General features: G+C 51.6%; 1 protein-coding gene across 2 annotated transcripts in view; it reads right to left on the bottom strand.

Annotated features, from left to right (window-relative positions):
- Positions 1 to 3,401: 3,401 nt before the first annotated feature.
- ZBTB40 (zinc finger and BTB domain containing 40) overlaps positions 3,402 to 14,007 on the bottom strand; it is a 62,144-nt gene continuing 51,538 nt past the window's right edge. The window contains exons 13-18 of one of the 2 annotated variants that reach the window (XM_054008831.1): positions 12,884 to 13,048; positions 12,051 to 12,265; positions 11,122 to 11,284; positions 10,416 to 10,502; positions 6,416 to 6,642; positions 3,402 to 5,406 (exon numbers count right to left, since the gene is read on the bottom strand). In XM_054008831.1, coding sequence (XP_053864806.1) covers positions 5,212 to 5,406; positions 6,416 to 6,642; positions 10,416 to 10,502; positions 11,122 to 11,284; positions 12,051 to 12,265; positions 12,884 to 13,048 — 1,052 coding nt within the window. In that variant the 3' untranslated portion in view covers positions 3,402 to 5,211. The remainder of the gene's footprint in view (positions 5,407 to 6,415; positions 6,643 to 10,415; positions 10,503 to 11,121; positions 11,285 to 12,050; positions 12,266 to 12,883; positions 13,049 to 14,007) is intronic. The other variant, XM_054008832.1, reaches the window with a different exon arrangement.

Below are 14,007 nucleotides of genomic sequence, written 5' to 3'. Positions count from 1 at the left end.
AGGGGGGAGCTTGGCTGCTGGTGGGTGTGGCGCACCTGCTGGTCTTTCCCTGTGGGTGCTCCAGCCCCAGGGCACCCATGGAGTCGGCGCTTATGTTTCGGGGCCTCACTCCCCACACAAGAGAACACCTGGAAACTCCTGAGGAACAGACTGAACTGGGGGAAGTGCTGGTCTTGGGTTACAGGGATTTCTAGCCTGTATATGGAAACTTGGTGAACTGCTTGTATCATCAGTCAGGGTAACCTGCTTTGATCTGTTTGTTATCACTTAAAATCTGTCTTTCTGTAGTTAATAAACTTGTTTTATCTTATCCAGTGTGTTTTTGAGTGAAGTAGCTGGGAAAATCTCAGCTCAGTTAACAAGGGTTGGTATGCATTGACCTCTCCACATCAAGGGAGGAGCGAACTGGGTAATAAACTCATACTGATCAGGTTTTTGACCAGGGCAGGACAGTACAGTTCTGGGATCCTAGGCTGGGAAGTGGGGGTTATTTTGGCTGTAGTCTCTCTATTATTGGTTCATGCAGTGGCTGGCCAGAGCCTGCATGTAACTGCAGCTGGGTGTAGCCCTGCCGGTGTGGATGCTGATGGAAGTGTAGGACCGGGAGCAGTCTAGAGCTTGTCACAGCAGCACAGCATGAGAGGGAACCCAGGCTGGTGAATTGGAGGTCTCAGTGGTATCATAGTTCCAGGTTGCACCCTGGGGTGGGGGGCGGACTCGTCACACGTACAATGCTCTTTGATGTGGACCTTGCTGAGACTGAGCAAGCATTCCGTGTGGGGATCGCTCTCCCACACGACAGACCTATGTTTAAACCCCAGTGAGGGCACCACCGAGCGAAACAAACTACTACAACAAACGCTACTCTAACATGAAGGGTACTACTAACTAGATCTGGGGTGGGCAAACTACAGCCTGCGGGCCACATGCGGCCCGTCAAACCATTTAATTCGGCCTCAGCTCCCGCCGGGGAGCGGGGTCGCGGGTTTGCCCTGCTCCGGCGCTCCAGCCAGGGAGTGGGGTTCGGGGCTTGCCCTGCTCCACATGGCTCCCAGTAAGCAGCTGACATGACCCGCTCTCCAGCTCCTACGTAGTACACGGAGGCGTGGCCAGGTGGCTCTGCGCGCTGCCCTGTTGGCAGGCATCGCCCCTGCAGCGCCCATTGGCCGGGAATTGCAGGGGTGGCGCCTGCGGACGGGGCAGTGTGCAGAGCTGCCTGGCCATGCCTCAGAGCCGGAGTGGGGACATGCTTTGGGGAGTTGCTTGCGGTAAGTGCTGCCCAGAGCCTGCACCCAAGTTCCCACCGTGCCCCAACCCCCGCCACAGCCCTGATCCCCCTTCTGTCCTCCGAACCCCTTGATCCCAGCCCAGAGCCCCTCTTGTACCCCAAGCCCCTCCTCCTCAGCCCCGCCCCAGAGTCCGCACCCGCAGCCAGAGCCTCCCCCTGCCCCAACAGCCTGCCCCATCCCTGATCCCCCTCCCACCCTCTGAACCCCTTGGTCCCATCCTGAAGCCCCGTCCTGCACCCTAAACCCCTCATCCCCAGCCCCACCCCAGAGCCCTCACGTCAACCCGGAGCCCCCTCCCACACCCTGAACTCGTTTCTGACCCCACCGCAGAGCCCGCACCCCCAGCAGAAGCCCTCATCCCCTCCTGCACTCCTACCCCCAATTTTGTGAGCATTCATGGCCCCCCCAACAATTTCCATATCCCGATGTGGCCCTCAGGCCAAAAAGTTTGTTGTATCTAGTTCAGGGGTGGGCAAAGGAAAAAACTAAACTAGTTGAGAAATTGTGAGTTAAGACCACCCAGAGCTCTAAGTCCAGCCACGGGTGGGAAGAAGGAAGTGAGGGAGGGCCAGGGCAGGAGCTATAGCCACAAGGCAAGAGAGCTGTCCCTCCACCGGTACTGCTAGGCACATTTCTCTCGCTCTGGTGTGCTGGGCACGCACACGCCCAAGTGGAATACACAGCTGCATTTCCTCAAAGAAGGAGACAACTCCTTGACCAGGCTCCTCTCCGAACTTTGCTGGCTGTAATGGACGCTGCCCGATGTTCAATTTGATGGCGAGAACTTGCTCTCCAGGATGAGGCCTATATCCATTCTGGAGTCTTACTATCATTTCTCCACCTCGGCCTGTTTCAGCCTTCCTGCAAACTGCTTTGATGAAGTGTCTCCGTGCCAGGCAGGAAACGCGTCCTACCCGTACAGCAAGAATGAATTCAGCCTCTGTGCTGCTTCAGCCTTGAGCGCTTTCTGGGCTGCTTTTTGTGGCAAACTCCATGTGGACTTGCCTCTAAACATGCACACTTTGAGAGGCTATCCACATTCCCCTAGCTCAGTAACAGGTGTTGGACACTGAGCCTGACTCCCCTCTACCTCCCTTCTGTTAAAGGTAACCTGCAAAGGAAAGACCATTATGTTTAGATATGATAAGTATCAATGCTATTTTCTTCACTCTTCTTTTTCTAAGGCGGAATTGTTCCTGGACCATTTCATTGCTGCTAGCAGTAAACAGCAGCATTTTTACCCTCCCTAGGGAGAGGGGGTTGGCCCTAAGCCTCATCAAACCAGTTTCATGCTGTGTTCTTTTAACAGAGTGATGCTTTAACTCTTGGGGTGCTGGGGTCAAATTCCCAAGAGCCCAGCAGTGAGAAGAGGTTTGGAAATGTCCAAGAAGAGCTTCAGCAAAAGTTAGCAGAGGCCTTTTCACTGCAATGACTTCCCAAGACCTTGAGCACCATCTCCTGGCCATTCTTGGATTCAGGGTTAATTTCACTTCAAGTGTCTTCTGTTTGCTTCTGACTTAAAATCCCCAGGGACAGACAGCCTGAAGGTGTGCGCGGCTGAGGGAGAGATTCAGAGGTGGGAGCACATCACTACACTCTGTGCAGCATTTCAGCAGGATCATCCACTTACTGTCACCCACAAACTCATGCTGCAGAATGTCTGCTTCACTGGGCCTTTGCTCCCAGCAACGAAAATGGCACCTTGGCCATTTGCTCACATCCTTCATGTTGTAATAGGGGCACCAAGCAAGATGACTGGCAAGGAAAGTTTGGACTATTTAACAACAGCCTCAGGCTAGTGACTGCGAGGAACCAGCACAGGATGCTGTTGGAAAGCCAGGATCTGTTCATCTTCTGCCCTTGTGTGGCTCTGGGCAGTATGATTAAATGGGCATAGCTCACGGCGGGGGCTCGGTCCAGGAGGCACAGTGAGGATCATTGCTCAGTATGTAAATAGTGCAGTGGCAGAGTTCAACCTTTTGGCATGAGGGAAAGGAAGATAAATGCTGCTGGTTCCCTCTGAGCTGCAGGAACCCTGCATCCATCTAATTGCACTTCATAATGGATTCAGCAAACCATTAATTATCAGATTATATTTTAGGAAACTGCAGATAAGAAAGCTTTGGGAAATTTATTCTTAAAGGGGCCATTACACAGCGATGAAGGTTTTGCATTGTGCTGGCACAGACAGCGAGCTTTATGCAAGGTATCTGAAAGCGTTTTACAAAGCCATGGATTGTGTGCCGCAGGGGAATGACTGTGTGCAATTGTGGCAGCCATTATGTGCTCAGAGAGAAATATTTGCATTAGCGCCAATTCATCGGTAATAGTATTAAACACCTGAGAAATGATGGGCCACCGCACTCAGATTAGCTGCTTCTCTCTTCAAACACTGCAGCTTCAGCTGAACTAGAGGAGGCAGGGAGATCTTGCGGCTTTTGTCATCTTACAAAGAGGCTACAAGCTGTAGCTGTCCAGCTGTGGGTCTGACCCTACTACTTAGTGTAGGCCATGAACTGGTGTAGCTGCGCTGTGCTGATAGCCTTGGCAGTGATTTGGCCAGGATTAGGCTCTGCCTACACAAGGCATTGCTAACCCTTGTTGGAGACAGGTTAACGGAGCCAGCTGCAGACAGTAGGGGCTATCGGCGGCTAGTGGTTTTTTACTTTGGGTTAGAGCTTCCTGGATACCATTTTTACAGGTTAAGAAGCTCCAGGTTGTGCAGTGCGGGGGGAGGGGGAGATTGCAAGATGTGGGATGGATGGACAGCCAGCTTTCTCAGGAGGGCACTGCATGAGAAAGGCAAAGGGCCACTTGCTGAAATCCTACAGGGCTCCAAGTAGCCCCCAAGTTAGCAAGTTTGGTGTCCTGGCTAAAGGAGAGACGAGGCTGGGCCAGTCCCACTTTCTGAATAACAGACAGCTAATTAGATATTTCAATCTGCTGAGAGATGACCCAACATCCTGTAACTGTGCACAACAGTTTTCACACCTGCTTGATCCCGACACCCTACAGCTGCCAGCCCCAGACACCTTCTTTTCATTCCCATGACTAAGTTTTGGATTTCCCTTTGTCAGGTTAAGACAGACACTTAGGGCAATGCCCCTGAAACCTCAGCTTGAGCAGAGATCCAAAGGGATGGCCCCACCGCGGCAAAATTTTCTATGGGAATGTCTGGGCGTCACAGCTCAAGCCCAGTCATGTACACAGCTGTTTAGTGCTGTAGAGTGAACCCTGTGATCTTGAGTCTGTAGACCCAGGCTCTGAGACTTGCTGCCGTGGGTTTAAAACCCAGTGTAGACACATCAGAGGGCCTCAAGAGCAGTGTAGCCATGTGAGAGGGGGCAAGAAGCAGTATGCCAGAAGCTGCCTTATCCACACAGATCTATGCTCTCGCAAATATCCTGTGTGTCCGTGTATACTCTCTGATTTCTCCATGAGCATCTGTCATCAGCACCCCAACATAGCTGAGAGCAGCATTTAGTCTGGCTCTTGGTTGTTGAACTGGCAGCCCCCAACTCTTTCTATGACTGACTGAAATTCCCTCCGTCTCGCTCTTCTGCTTCCCCCCCGACCCCTGGCTTAGCTGTGCTCTATCTCTCTCTTTTCCTATGACTCAAACCATTTTCCTTGGGCTGGAAGGGACATGTGGCCCGCTCCCTCAGAACCAAAAGCTGCTGCCCACCGCCCCTGCTAGGGAAGGACACCATCCTGGATCCATGACTTCCAAGCAGAGTGAGTACTGCCAATCTCTCACGTTCAGACGTGCTGTGCCTGCAGTGTGTCACTTCTTTTACCAGTCTCACACTGGCAGTTTTTTTGCTGGAAAAAAACCAATCTCACTACCAGAGCAGCACACCTCGGCACGTACAGCCGACGAGCCAGCCCGGTGGCTTCCCTTCCAAGTGCTCTCAGCCACGCCTCACTTAGCCTCTTCACAAATCAGAGTTACTTTGTCATCAAACAAGTCCTCCATAGTCACCGCCACCAGTTCCGAGCCAGCTTGGTTAGCTTGGGGATCTGGCAACGTCACAAAGACTTGGGAGCCAGCAAGCTGGGCTTCGTCCAAGGTGATCATCTGCTCGGCTGCTTCTCCTTGCTCCGATGTCTGAATCACCTGAATGGGAGAGTCAAGGAGACACTTACAGCAGCTTTCCTCTAAACTGCTCCAATGTCTGCATGAGTCTCGGCCCAAGCTCTAATGATAACATTTACTTTCACGCCAGAGGAGTGCAATTACAATAGGCATGAGCCTAATGGGAAACTCCAAGCCGCACGCACCAGTGATGCAAAAGAGAAGTCAGGCAAGCAATTTAAATATTTCTCTTCACAAAATTGCTATAATTTAGCACCATATGCAGTCTTGGATCATAAAGATTCTATGATTACACACTAGTGGAACACCATTCCAGGGAATCTCACGCACTGGGCTCCCACATCCAAAGAGCTATTCTCTGCTGATCGCTTCAATATTAAAGGGGCAGGATGGGGTTCCAGGCCTAAAATTTGGCCTTCTACAAAATAGGTATTATCTAGTGGGGAATGTCATCTGGATTCCAATAGACTCTTCCTTTGAGTAAATAGTCTGCTCCACACATCCCGCCAACACTTCCGCCTCAGTTCCCCGAGAGCATGGGTGAGAACGGGAGACAGAGTCTGTGGAACGAAAAGCTTGGAGGTAAAGGGCTGTTCGTGATGGGGAACCAATTCAGTTTGAACAGAGCCTCAGCACTTCCTGCTACCCAAGTCCTGACTGGTGTTCAAGTATTAACACACTGACAGGGCTCCCTCCTTCCTCCCCCCGCAAACCAGTCCCACCCCTGTGCTTTGCATGCCAGAGCCCAGGGAGCTCCAAGCAGCCGAAGGACCTATCAGACATGGCCTTACTGGATTCTTCAGAACAGAAGCTTTTTTGAGGGGGGAGCTGCGGAGCAGGAGTGGAAGTAGGGGAGCTGGGGAGGCCCACCAATGCAGAGAATAATGGGGCTGGGAGGATGCAGGGGAGGAAGGAGAGGGATGGACCCTCCAACAGAGACATTCCAACTTTGGGCACTGATTCCAGGCTCCCCTCCATGAGGTTTGCCTGGTGCGCATGGTGACTGCCAGCGACTGGAGGACTCAGTTACCTGCACAAGCTGGGCAGCGGTGGCCTGGCATTCCGTGAACGTCACCTTTGGGTGCTCAGCGCTGTAGTGACTCTGCAGCTGCTCCCGAGTAGTGAAAAGCTCCCCACACAGCCCACAGGTGAAGGTGCTCTCGATCTGCTTAAAGTGCTCTGTGGTGACATGGTGCTGCAGGGCCCCTGGGAAGCGGAAGGAGGCCGCGCAGTACAAGCAGCGAAATGGTTGGGTCCCTGTGTAAGAGACATGGAGACAGCATCACTTGAGTGGAACACACTGGAGGAGCAGAGAGCCATGGGAGGAAGGAGTGCGCTGCTGGAGACAATGGGGAGCAGTGTGCGAGAGGCTCTGCAATGAGCCACACAGGGGTGTGTGCAGGGATGGGACACAGAGCGATGGTGTCTGGTGAGGGATCTTGCCTGCGCTCTGTGACTGCACTACGGTGTGGATTGTTTTGGGGTTCTGGTTTTATCTTGACCATCTGCCTCTCACGCATAGTTCTCCCCGCCCTCTCTTTTGCATCACAGTCTCCATCCCCCTCTCTTGCCTGCATTGACTCCATCGCCTCTTCCTGTTACCCTCACCCCTCTACAGTTCCCACCAGCTCCACCTGCTTCTCTTCCCATCTCCTCCGACCAGTTCAAATCCAGATCCCACCTCGGGAGATAACTGCCCCAAACTTGGCCCTCCCTCCATCCCCCAACCTCGCTACCTGCCAAACCCATCCCTGACACTACCTCCACCCCTCATACCCATCTTCCTCCTCCCTCCCTCCATCTCCACCGAGATCTCAGCCATCCACAACCTCTTCTTACCTCGCTCTCTCCAGCTCCTGGCTCTTACAGAGACCTCGATCCCTTCACCTGACACTGCCTCTGCAGCAGCCCTCTCCTTCTCTCATACTCCCTGCCCTGCATCAGATTCTGGTAGGGCTGTTGGGCTTCTCCTCTCCCATTACTACTGCCACCATCCCCCTTCCCACTCCTTCTCTTTTCAGCACTACTGCAACCAACCCTTCTCTCCTCTCCCCAGCCATGCTTCTGTCATCTACCATCCACCCGCCTTCCTCTCTGATCTCACCTCATACATTCATAGACTATAGGGCCAGAAGGGACCATTGTGATCAGCTAGTCTGACCTCCTGCACAGCACAGGCCATAGGACTGCCCTGAATTAATTCCTGTTTGAACTAGAGCAGATGGCTTAGAAAAAACACCCAATTTTGATTTAAAAAGACCATTGCAAGATCCGTCTTCCCAACCCGCAGTCCCGGCTCACCCCCAACATCTGCTTCCTCCACTCCTGCTCCAGTGTTTCTTTGGCCAAATTCCTGCAACCAAGGTGACTTCCTCCACTACACATTCGTTCTCTCCTCCTCCACTTCTGCCATCTTCCTAGCTAAACACATTCCTTCTCCAACCGAACTGAACACCTCGTCCTCTATTCCAGCCGCCTTTTTTGCCACCTTTGACTCATTCCTCCACCTTCCTCCTGCCCCCACTTCTTTCTGCACAGAAATTTGCTGATTTCTTCCATGAAAAAATTGACAAAATATGAGTGACCTTCTCCCTCCCCTCAGCTTGCCTTCCCTTTCTGCCTCCCCTCCTACAACATTCTCCTCCTCTGCTCACAGACACAGAAGTTTCTCATCTGCTCTCTTCCTCCAACCCCTCCACTTGCCCCAGTGACTCCACCCATTTCCTGATCTCCCTCACACCCTCCCTTATTCTTCTCCTTAATCTCTCACTCTCCTCTCATTCCCCTCACAAGACAAACATGTTTTAGTTTCTCCCATCTTAAAAACACACCCTTGACCCCGCCTACCTCACAAACTAGTGCCCCATCTCCCTCCTCCCCTTCTCTCTAAACCTGGGGTGGGCAAACTTTTTGGGCTGAGGGCCACATCTGGGTGGGGAAATTGTATGCAGGGCCGGGGCAGGGAGGGAGTGCAGGATGTGGGAGGGGGTGCGGTGTGCAGGAAGGGGCTCAGGGCAAGGGATTGGGGCAGAGGAGGGGGTTCAGGGCGTATGAGGGGGCTCAGAGAAGAGGGTTGGGGTGCAGGCGGGGATACAGAGTGCAGGGGGGGCTCAGGGCAGCGGTGCATGAGGGGTGCGGACTGCAGGAGGGGGCTCAGGGCAGGGGGTTGTGGTGCACGAGTGCAGGATGCAGCAGGGAGCTCAGGGCAAGGGGTTGGGGTGCAGGAGGGGTGCGGGGTGTGGCAGAGGGCTCAGGGCAGGGGGTTGGGATGCACAGGGCTCCGCACGCACTGCCCTTGTTGCGCCTCCAGGTACGTCCCCGGAAGCTCCCATTGGCCGCGGTTCCCCGTTACTGGCCAATGGGAGCTGCGGGGGCTGGTGCTGGAGGCAAAGGTAACGCATGGAGCCCTCTGCCCCCCCGCCCGGGGGCCGCAGGCCAGATCCAAAGCCCTAAGGGGCCGGATCCGGCCCGCGGGCCGTAGTTTGCCCACCCCTGCTCTAAACTCATGGAAAATGCTGTCTACGATCACTGTATGGAACTGGAAAAGTGGAACTCCATTCCAGAACCTCTCCACACTAGCTTCCTCCCCTTCAGCTCTACTGAAACTGCTCTCATCAAAGTCTCCAGTGTCCCGCTATTTGCCAAATCTCAGAACCAGTCCTCTATCCTCAGCCTCCCTGACCCGCTAGTCACCTTTGACACTGCTGACCATGCTAATCTTCTTGAAATCATGTTCTCCCTTGGCTTCCCTGACTGTCCTCTCCTGGTTCTCCTCCTACTTCTCTAATCACTCCTTCAGCATGTCCTTGGAGGATCCTTCTCATACCCCACCCCAGCTGTCTGTGGTGGTATCACAAGGCTCTGTCTTTATCCCCTTCTCCTCTCCCTCTACACCTCATCTGTGGATAATCTCATCTACAAACACAAATTCAACTACCATCTCTATGCTGACGACTCACCGATCTACCTCACTACTCCAGACCGGTCTCATTCTGTCCTAACTAAAATCTCGGCCTGCCCCTCTGACATCTCCTTATGGATGTCTAGCCATCAACTGAAGCTCAACATGGCAAAAACAGAGCTCTTAATTTCTCCAGCCCTCCAAACCTTTCCCCCACCTCTTTTCTTGATCACTGTGGACAACACCCCTATCAGGCTGGTCACTCAGGCCATAACTTGGGCATCATCTGTGACTTGGAATGCTCTCTAGGGCCTCACATCCAAGCTATGTCTAAATCTTGCAGATTCTTCTTCCATCACATCCCTAAGATATGGTCTCTCCTATCCATCCACACAGCAACAACTCTCCGTCAGGCTCTCATCTCGTGTCTTGGTTACTGCAACATTCTTCTCTCCTGGGCCTCGACAAAGGCAACCTTGCCCCACTCATATCCATTCAGAATGCTGCTGCAAAGATCATTCTCTTAGCTCATTGCATTGACCACGACACGCGCCCCCCTCCTTTTGCGTCCCTCCACTGGCTCCCTCTTCTCTACCATTACAAATAGCTTATGTTTGATTTCACTTTCGAGACCCTTCACAGCCTATCCCCACTCTACCGATCATATCTCATTCACTACTGAGATGTTGTCTCCCACCTCTGATTGGCTCCTGATGCCAGCCTCCATCGCCCACTTGTTACATTTTCAAGCAAGACCCTTTGTGCTTTCTCCTACACTGCACCTCATGTCTTGGAGGAGCTCCCCGTAAACACCAACAAAGCCACATCATTAGCCTTCTTCACATCCCTCCTTAAAACTCTCCTTTCCCATGATGCCTACAAAGCACTCGACAACAGTTAGGCTGCTGGTGAGCTGAGTCCACTGGTGCTGACCAGTCGTGTCTGATTGTTTCCTTGTTCTCCCCGTTCTGTTCTATATCCATCACTTGTCTGTTGTCTTATATTTAGATTGCAAGCGCTTTGGAGGAAGGTTTGTTCTGGGTTTGTACAGTGCCTAGCACAATGGGGGCCTGGTCCATGATATAGGTTCCCTAGGTGCTACGGGAATACAAATAATAATTAAAAAGACCTGAGTGCCTGCACTTGGCATGGACCTGCAGCAGAGCCAGCGTGGGGAAGAGCTCCTTACACTTCTCACACTCGTGAAACTTCACATCTGAAAACAAGAGCATGGGAGAGATGTGGGCTCAAAGTTCCTTCCAGATCAGACAGTCACTCTGGGCTAGGGCTCCCGACTAGCCCTAGTCACACACCAGTTCTCAAGGGGGCCATGTCAGCAAGAGCCCATCTCACTACTGTAACGAGAAGCATCTTGGGAGAGATGACTTAGCAAAGGGAGGTTGTTCCGGAACTAGTTAATCACACAGAGGGTACGTCTACACTGCAGTTAAACACCCACGGCTGGCCTGTGTCAGCTGACTTGGGCTCGGGCCGTGTAGATGGTCAGACTTGTTCTGGAGCCCAGGCTCTGGGACCCTCCCCCCTCACGAGGTCCCAGAGCCTAGCTCCAGCCCAAGCCCAAATGTCTACACTGCAATTAAACAGCCCCGTAACCTGAGCCCTGCAAACCTGAGTCAGCTGACACAGGCCAGCTGCGGGTATTTACTTGTAGTGTAGACATACCTAGAGAGGGGACTCCCTGGCGAAGACTGGTTTGACGGGATATAGTCTCAGAAGACTGCTGTGCACAATCCTGCCAGGTTAGGGCTATTCATGCAGCTCACTTCGATCTCCACAGCACTGGCTCCCCAGAGCACACAGCGCTGGATTCTTACCCGCATGTTCTGCCTTGACGTGCCTCTTGTGAGCAGTAGTGCTGGAGAAGGTTTTGTCACAGGAACTGCACTGCAGGGAGGAGAACTTGGAAGAGCGGTGATTCTGAGCTGCAAAGACATCAGGGTGATGGGTGCGGTTGTGATACCATAACCCTGACAATTGCTGTAAAGAGATAAATCCAACCATGTTACAATGGCAAAGCTGTTCCACAGGGTAGTGTGACAGCAAGAGGCGGTGGTCAGAAGGCCACATGGATACAATGGCTGTGCTCAGTGGGAAGAGACACAGCAAATTGTGCTGCTCATCTGATCTGATCCCAACCCACGCCGTGCCACTCAGCACAGTTAATACTTCACTTGTGTTACTGTAACTCATTTACAACAGCAGTATAGCATCCTGAGTGGGGCTCAGAGAGCATGGGAGCGCTACTAAAAAAATTCACCCCACCGCGTCTGAAAAGCCCAGCACTATTCGTTCTTTCCCATCTTCCTCACTATGGGCCCCATTTGGGGATACATTTTCATACCCTGCTGCTTCGGAGCCATATGCAATATGGAGAATTCCATTCTAACGGCTCTTAGCAGCCAAGAAGGCTAGAAACTTTATATTGAAGTCAAAGCTCAGATTCTGGGGAGTCCAGGGCAGGCATTTATCTAAATCTTTGCAACTGGTACATTTTCAGAGCCTACAGATTTCTATTGTCCTTGTTTGTACGCCTGTCTTCTTTCTACTGGTCACAGGACAACCCCTGCTCTGAGCAACAAGGAGTCTTGTTCCTTTTGCAATGGAGGCATTGCCCTGTGTGAGTGTCTAATTGCACACGGTCAGTGAGTGGTTTCTCTGAAAAGCAACATGCAATGGGGTATGCTGGAGGGATGGGATAACACGTTGGGGTGTTGGGGTAACATGTGCACTGAGCCCAGCCCACCTGATAGGCTTTGTCACAAATCTCACAGCTGAACGGCTTCCCTCCAACATGGGTCACCATGTGGCGCTCCAGGAGGGATGGAGCACTGAAGACTTTTCCACAGGTAGTGCAAGGATGGTACTCCCTGGAGTGGACCTCGTGAATGTGCTTACGATGCTCCTGCAGGGTGGGGAAGCTCATCCGACATTTCTTGCAATCATACGGATCCTCAATATCTGCTCCCACAAAGAGGTGGTGAAAAGCAGGGGTGGGAAGGAGAGAGGAAGACAGACAGATCAAGAAGAAAAGAAATGAGAAGAGGCAGCAGAAAGAGGGGAGCAAGAGAGGAAAAGAGATGCTAATTATTTCCAGGCAATAACAAACTTTTGATTTTTAGGATCTTTGCAGGTAGGTACCATTCCCCTCTTTCTTCCCCTGTCACTTACAGTGATGAAGATTCCCAGTTGGTTCTTTGGAGCCCCCCTTTCCCTTGGCCTGTGTTGTTAAGACTTTGCTGTTTCCTTGAGAAGATCCCACCCCTAGGTCCAGAATGTAAAGCTTCTTAACAACAGCCTTTCCCTTTCCAGGAGGAAAAATTCCCACCATGGAAGCACCAGTGAAAGGCCAGACTGCTGTCATTCATAGTGCCCATGAAGCTCCAGGACACCCCCTTGCATCCCCTGGCAGAGCAAGGACTGCTGTGGTCTGGAACATCAAGCACTTGAATATGGCGTTGCCCCTTCATCTCTGCCTCTCAGTCACATTCTGATGGCCATTTGTTTAAGGAGCTCCAGCGGCTGTTCTGCCCCATGGGAAGGGCTCTGTTTGAGGCATGGCAGGGCTCAGATACTCACTGTGGAAGGTGCGCAGATGGATGGAGAGCCCATTGGCCTGCCTGAATCCTTTCCCACACTCCCTGCAGACATATGGCTTATCTCCGGTGTGAGTCCTCACATGACGAGAGAGCTCAATGGACTGGGCGAATACCGCATCACAGTACTGGCAGGCGTACATCTTCCCTGCAGTGAGAGCCAAGATCAGAGGCTGGAACTTCTCCAGCTGGCCCTGACAAGGGGGACAGGATTTCTGGACAACGTAAGCTCACTTCTCAGGAAAGGAGGCAGGAGGTTACGGAACACAAAAGCTCTCATGGAACAGACACCTTGCTCACAATACAAACTTCCAGACAAAAGCAGTCCTTCCCAAAGAAGCGGGCATCAGAACCACAAAACCTCATGTGCAAAAGATGAGCTCTCTCTGACTATAATCACAGACAATACCATACGTGCAGCTACAATGCAGACCATTTAACCACCAGCTGTTCTATAGACACAGAATTATTATTGTAAAACATCTATACTGTTTGCACACAAGTTTGCAATGTGCTTTACAAACATAGCAAGACATTCTCTGCTCAGAGGAGCTTACAAGCTTCCAGGAGACAAGGAGACACACCCAAGGCAGCAGTCTGTCTAACAGAACCACCTGTCAGGGATGGTCTAGAAAATACTTAGTCCTGCCATGAGGGCAGGGGACTGGACTAGATGACCTCTCGAGGTCCCTTCCAGTCCTATGATTCTATGAGGGAGGATGTGGGAAGCACTGATGAGTAGAGTGAGGTGGAATGTTTCTCCTGAAACATTTTTCAGTCTAAAGTGCAATTTCCTTGAAATTTATATGTTTTGCAAAAACAGTTTGATTTTTATATTTTTCAGTGAAAAAAATTAAAATGAAGCAAAAATTTTCATTTCATTTAATTTTTCAAAACCTTCCAAAAATGGGTTTTGATTTGGGGGGTTCCCCTCACCTTCTCCCCATTTCCTACTTTTTGTACCTTTTTTCCAGAAGGGAAAAAGAGGAAGGAAGAGAAAAGGAATACAATCTTTTAAAAAATTTTTTTTAAAAGCAGGAACTTTTTCAGTTTTTGAAAACCAAAATGGAAATGTGTTGTGTTTTGAATTTGTAATCAAAATGTCTT

This window comes from Malaclemys terrapin, chromosome 19, assembly GCF_027887155.1.
Source record: "Malaclemys terrapin pileata isolate rMalTer1 chromosome 19, rMalTer1.hap1, whole genome shotgun sequence".
Lineage (NCBI taxonomy): Eukaryota > Metazoa > Chordata > Testudines > Emydidae > Malaclemys > Malaclemys terrapin.
Note: the sequence above shows the minus strand (reverse complement) of the source record. Positions and strands in the feature narration are given on the sequence as shown.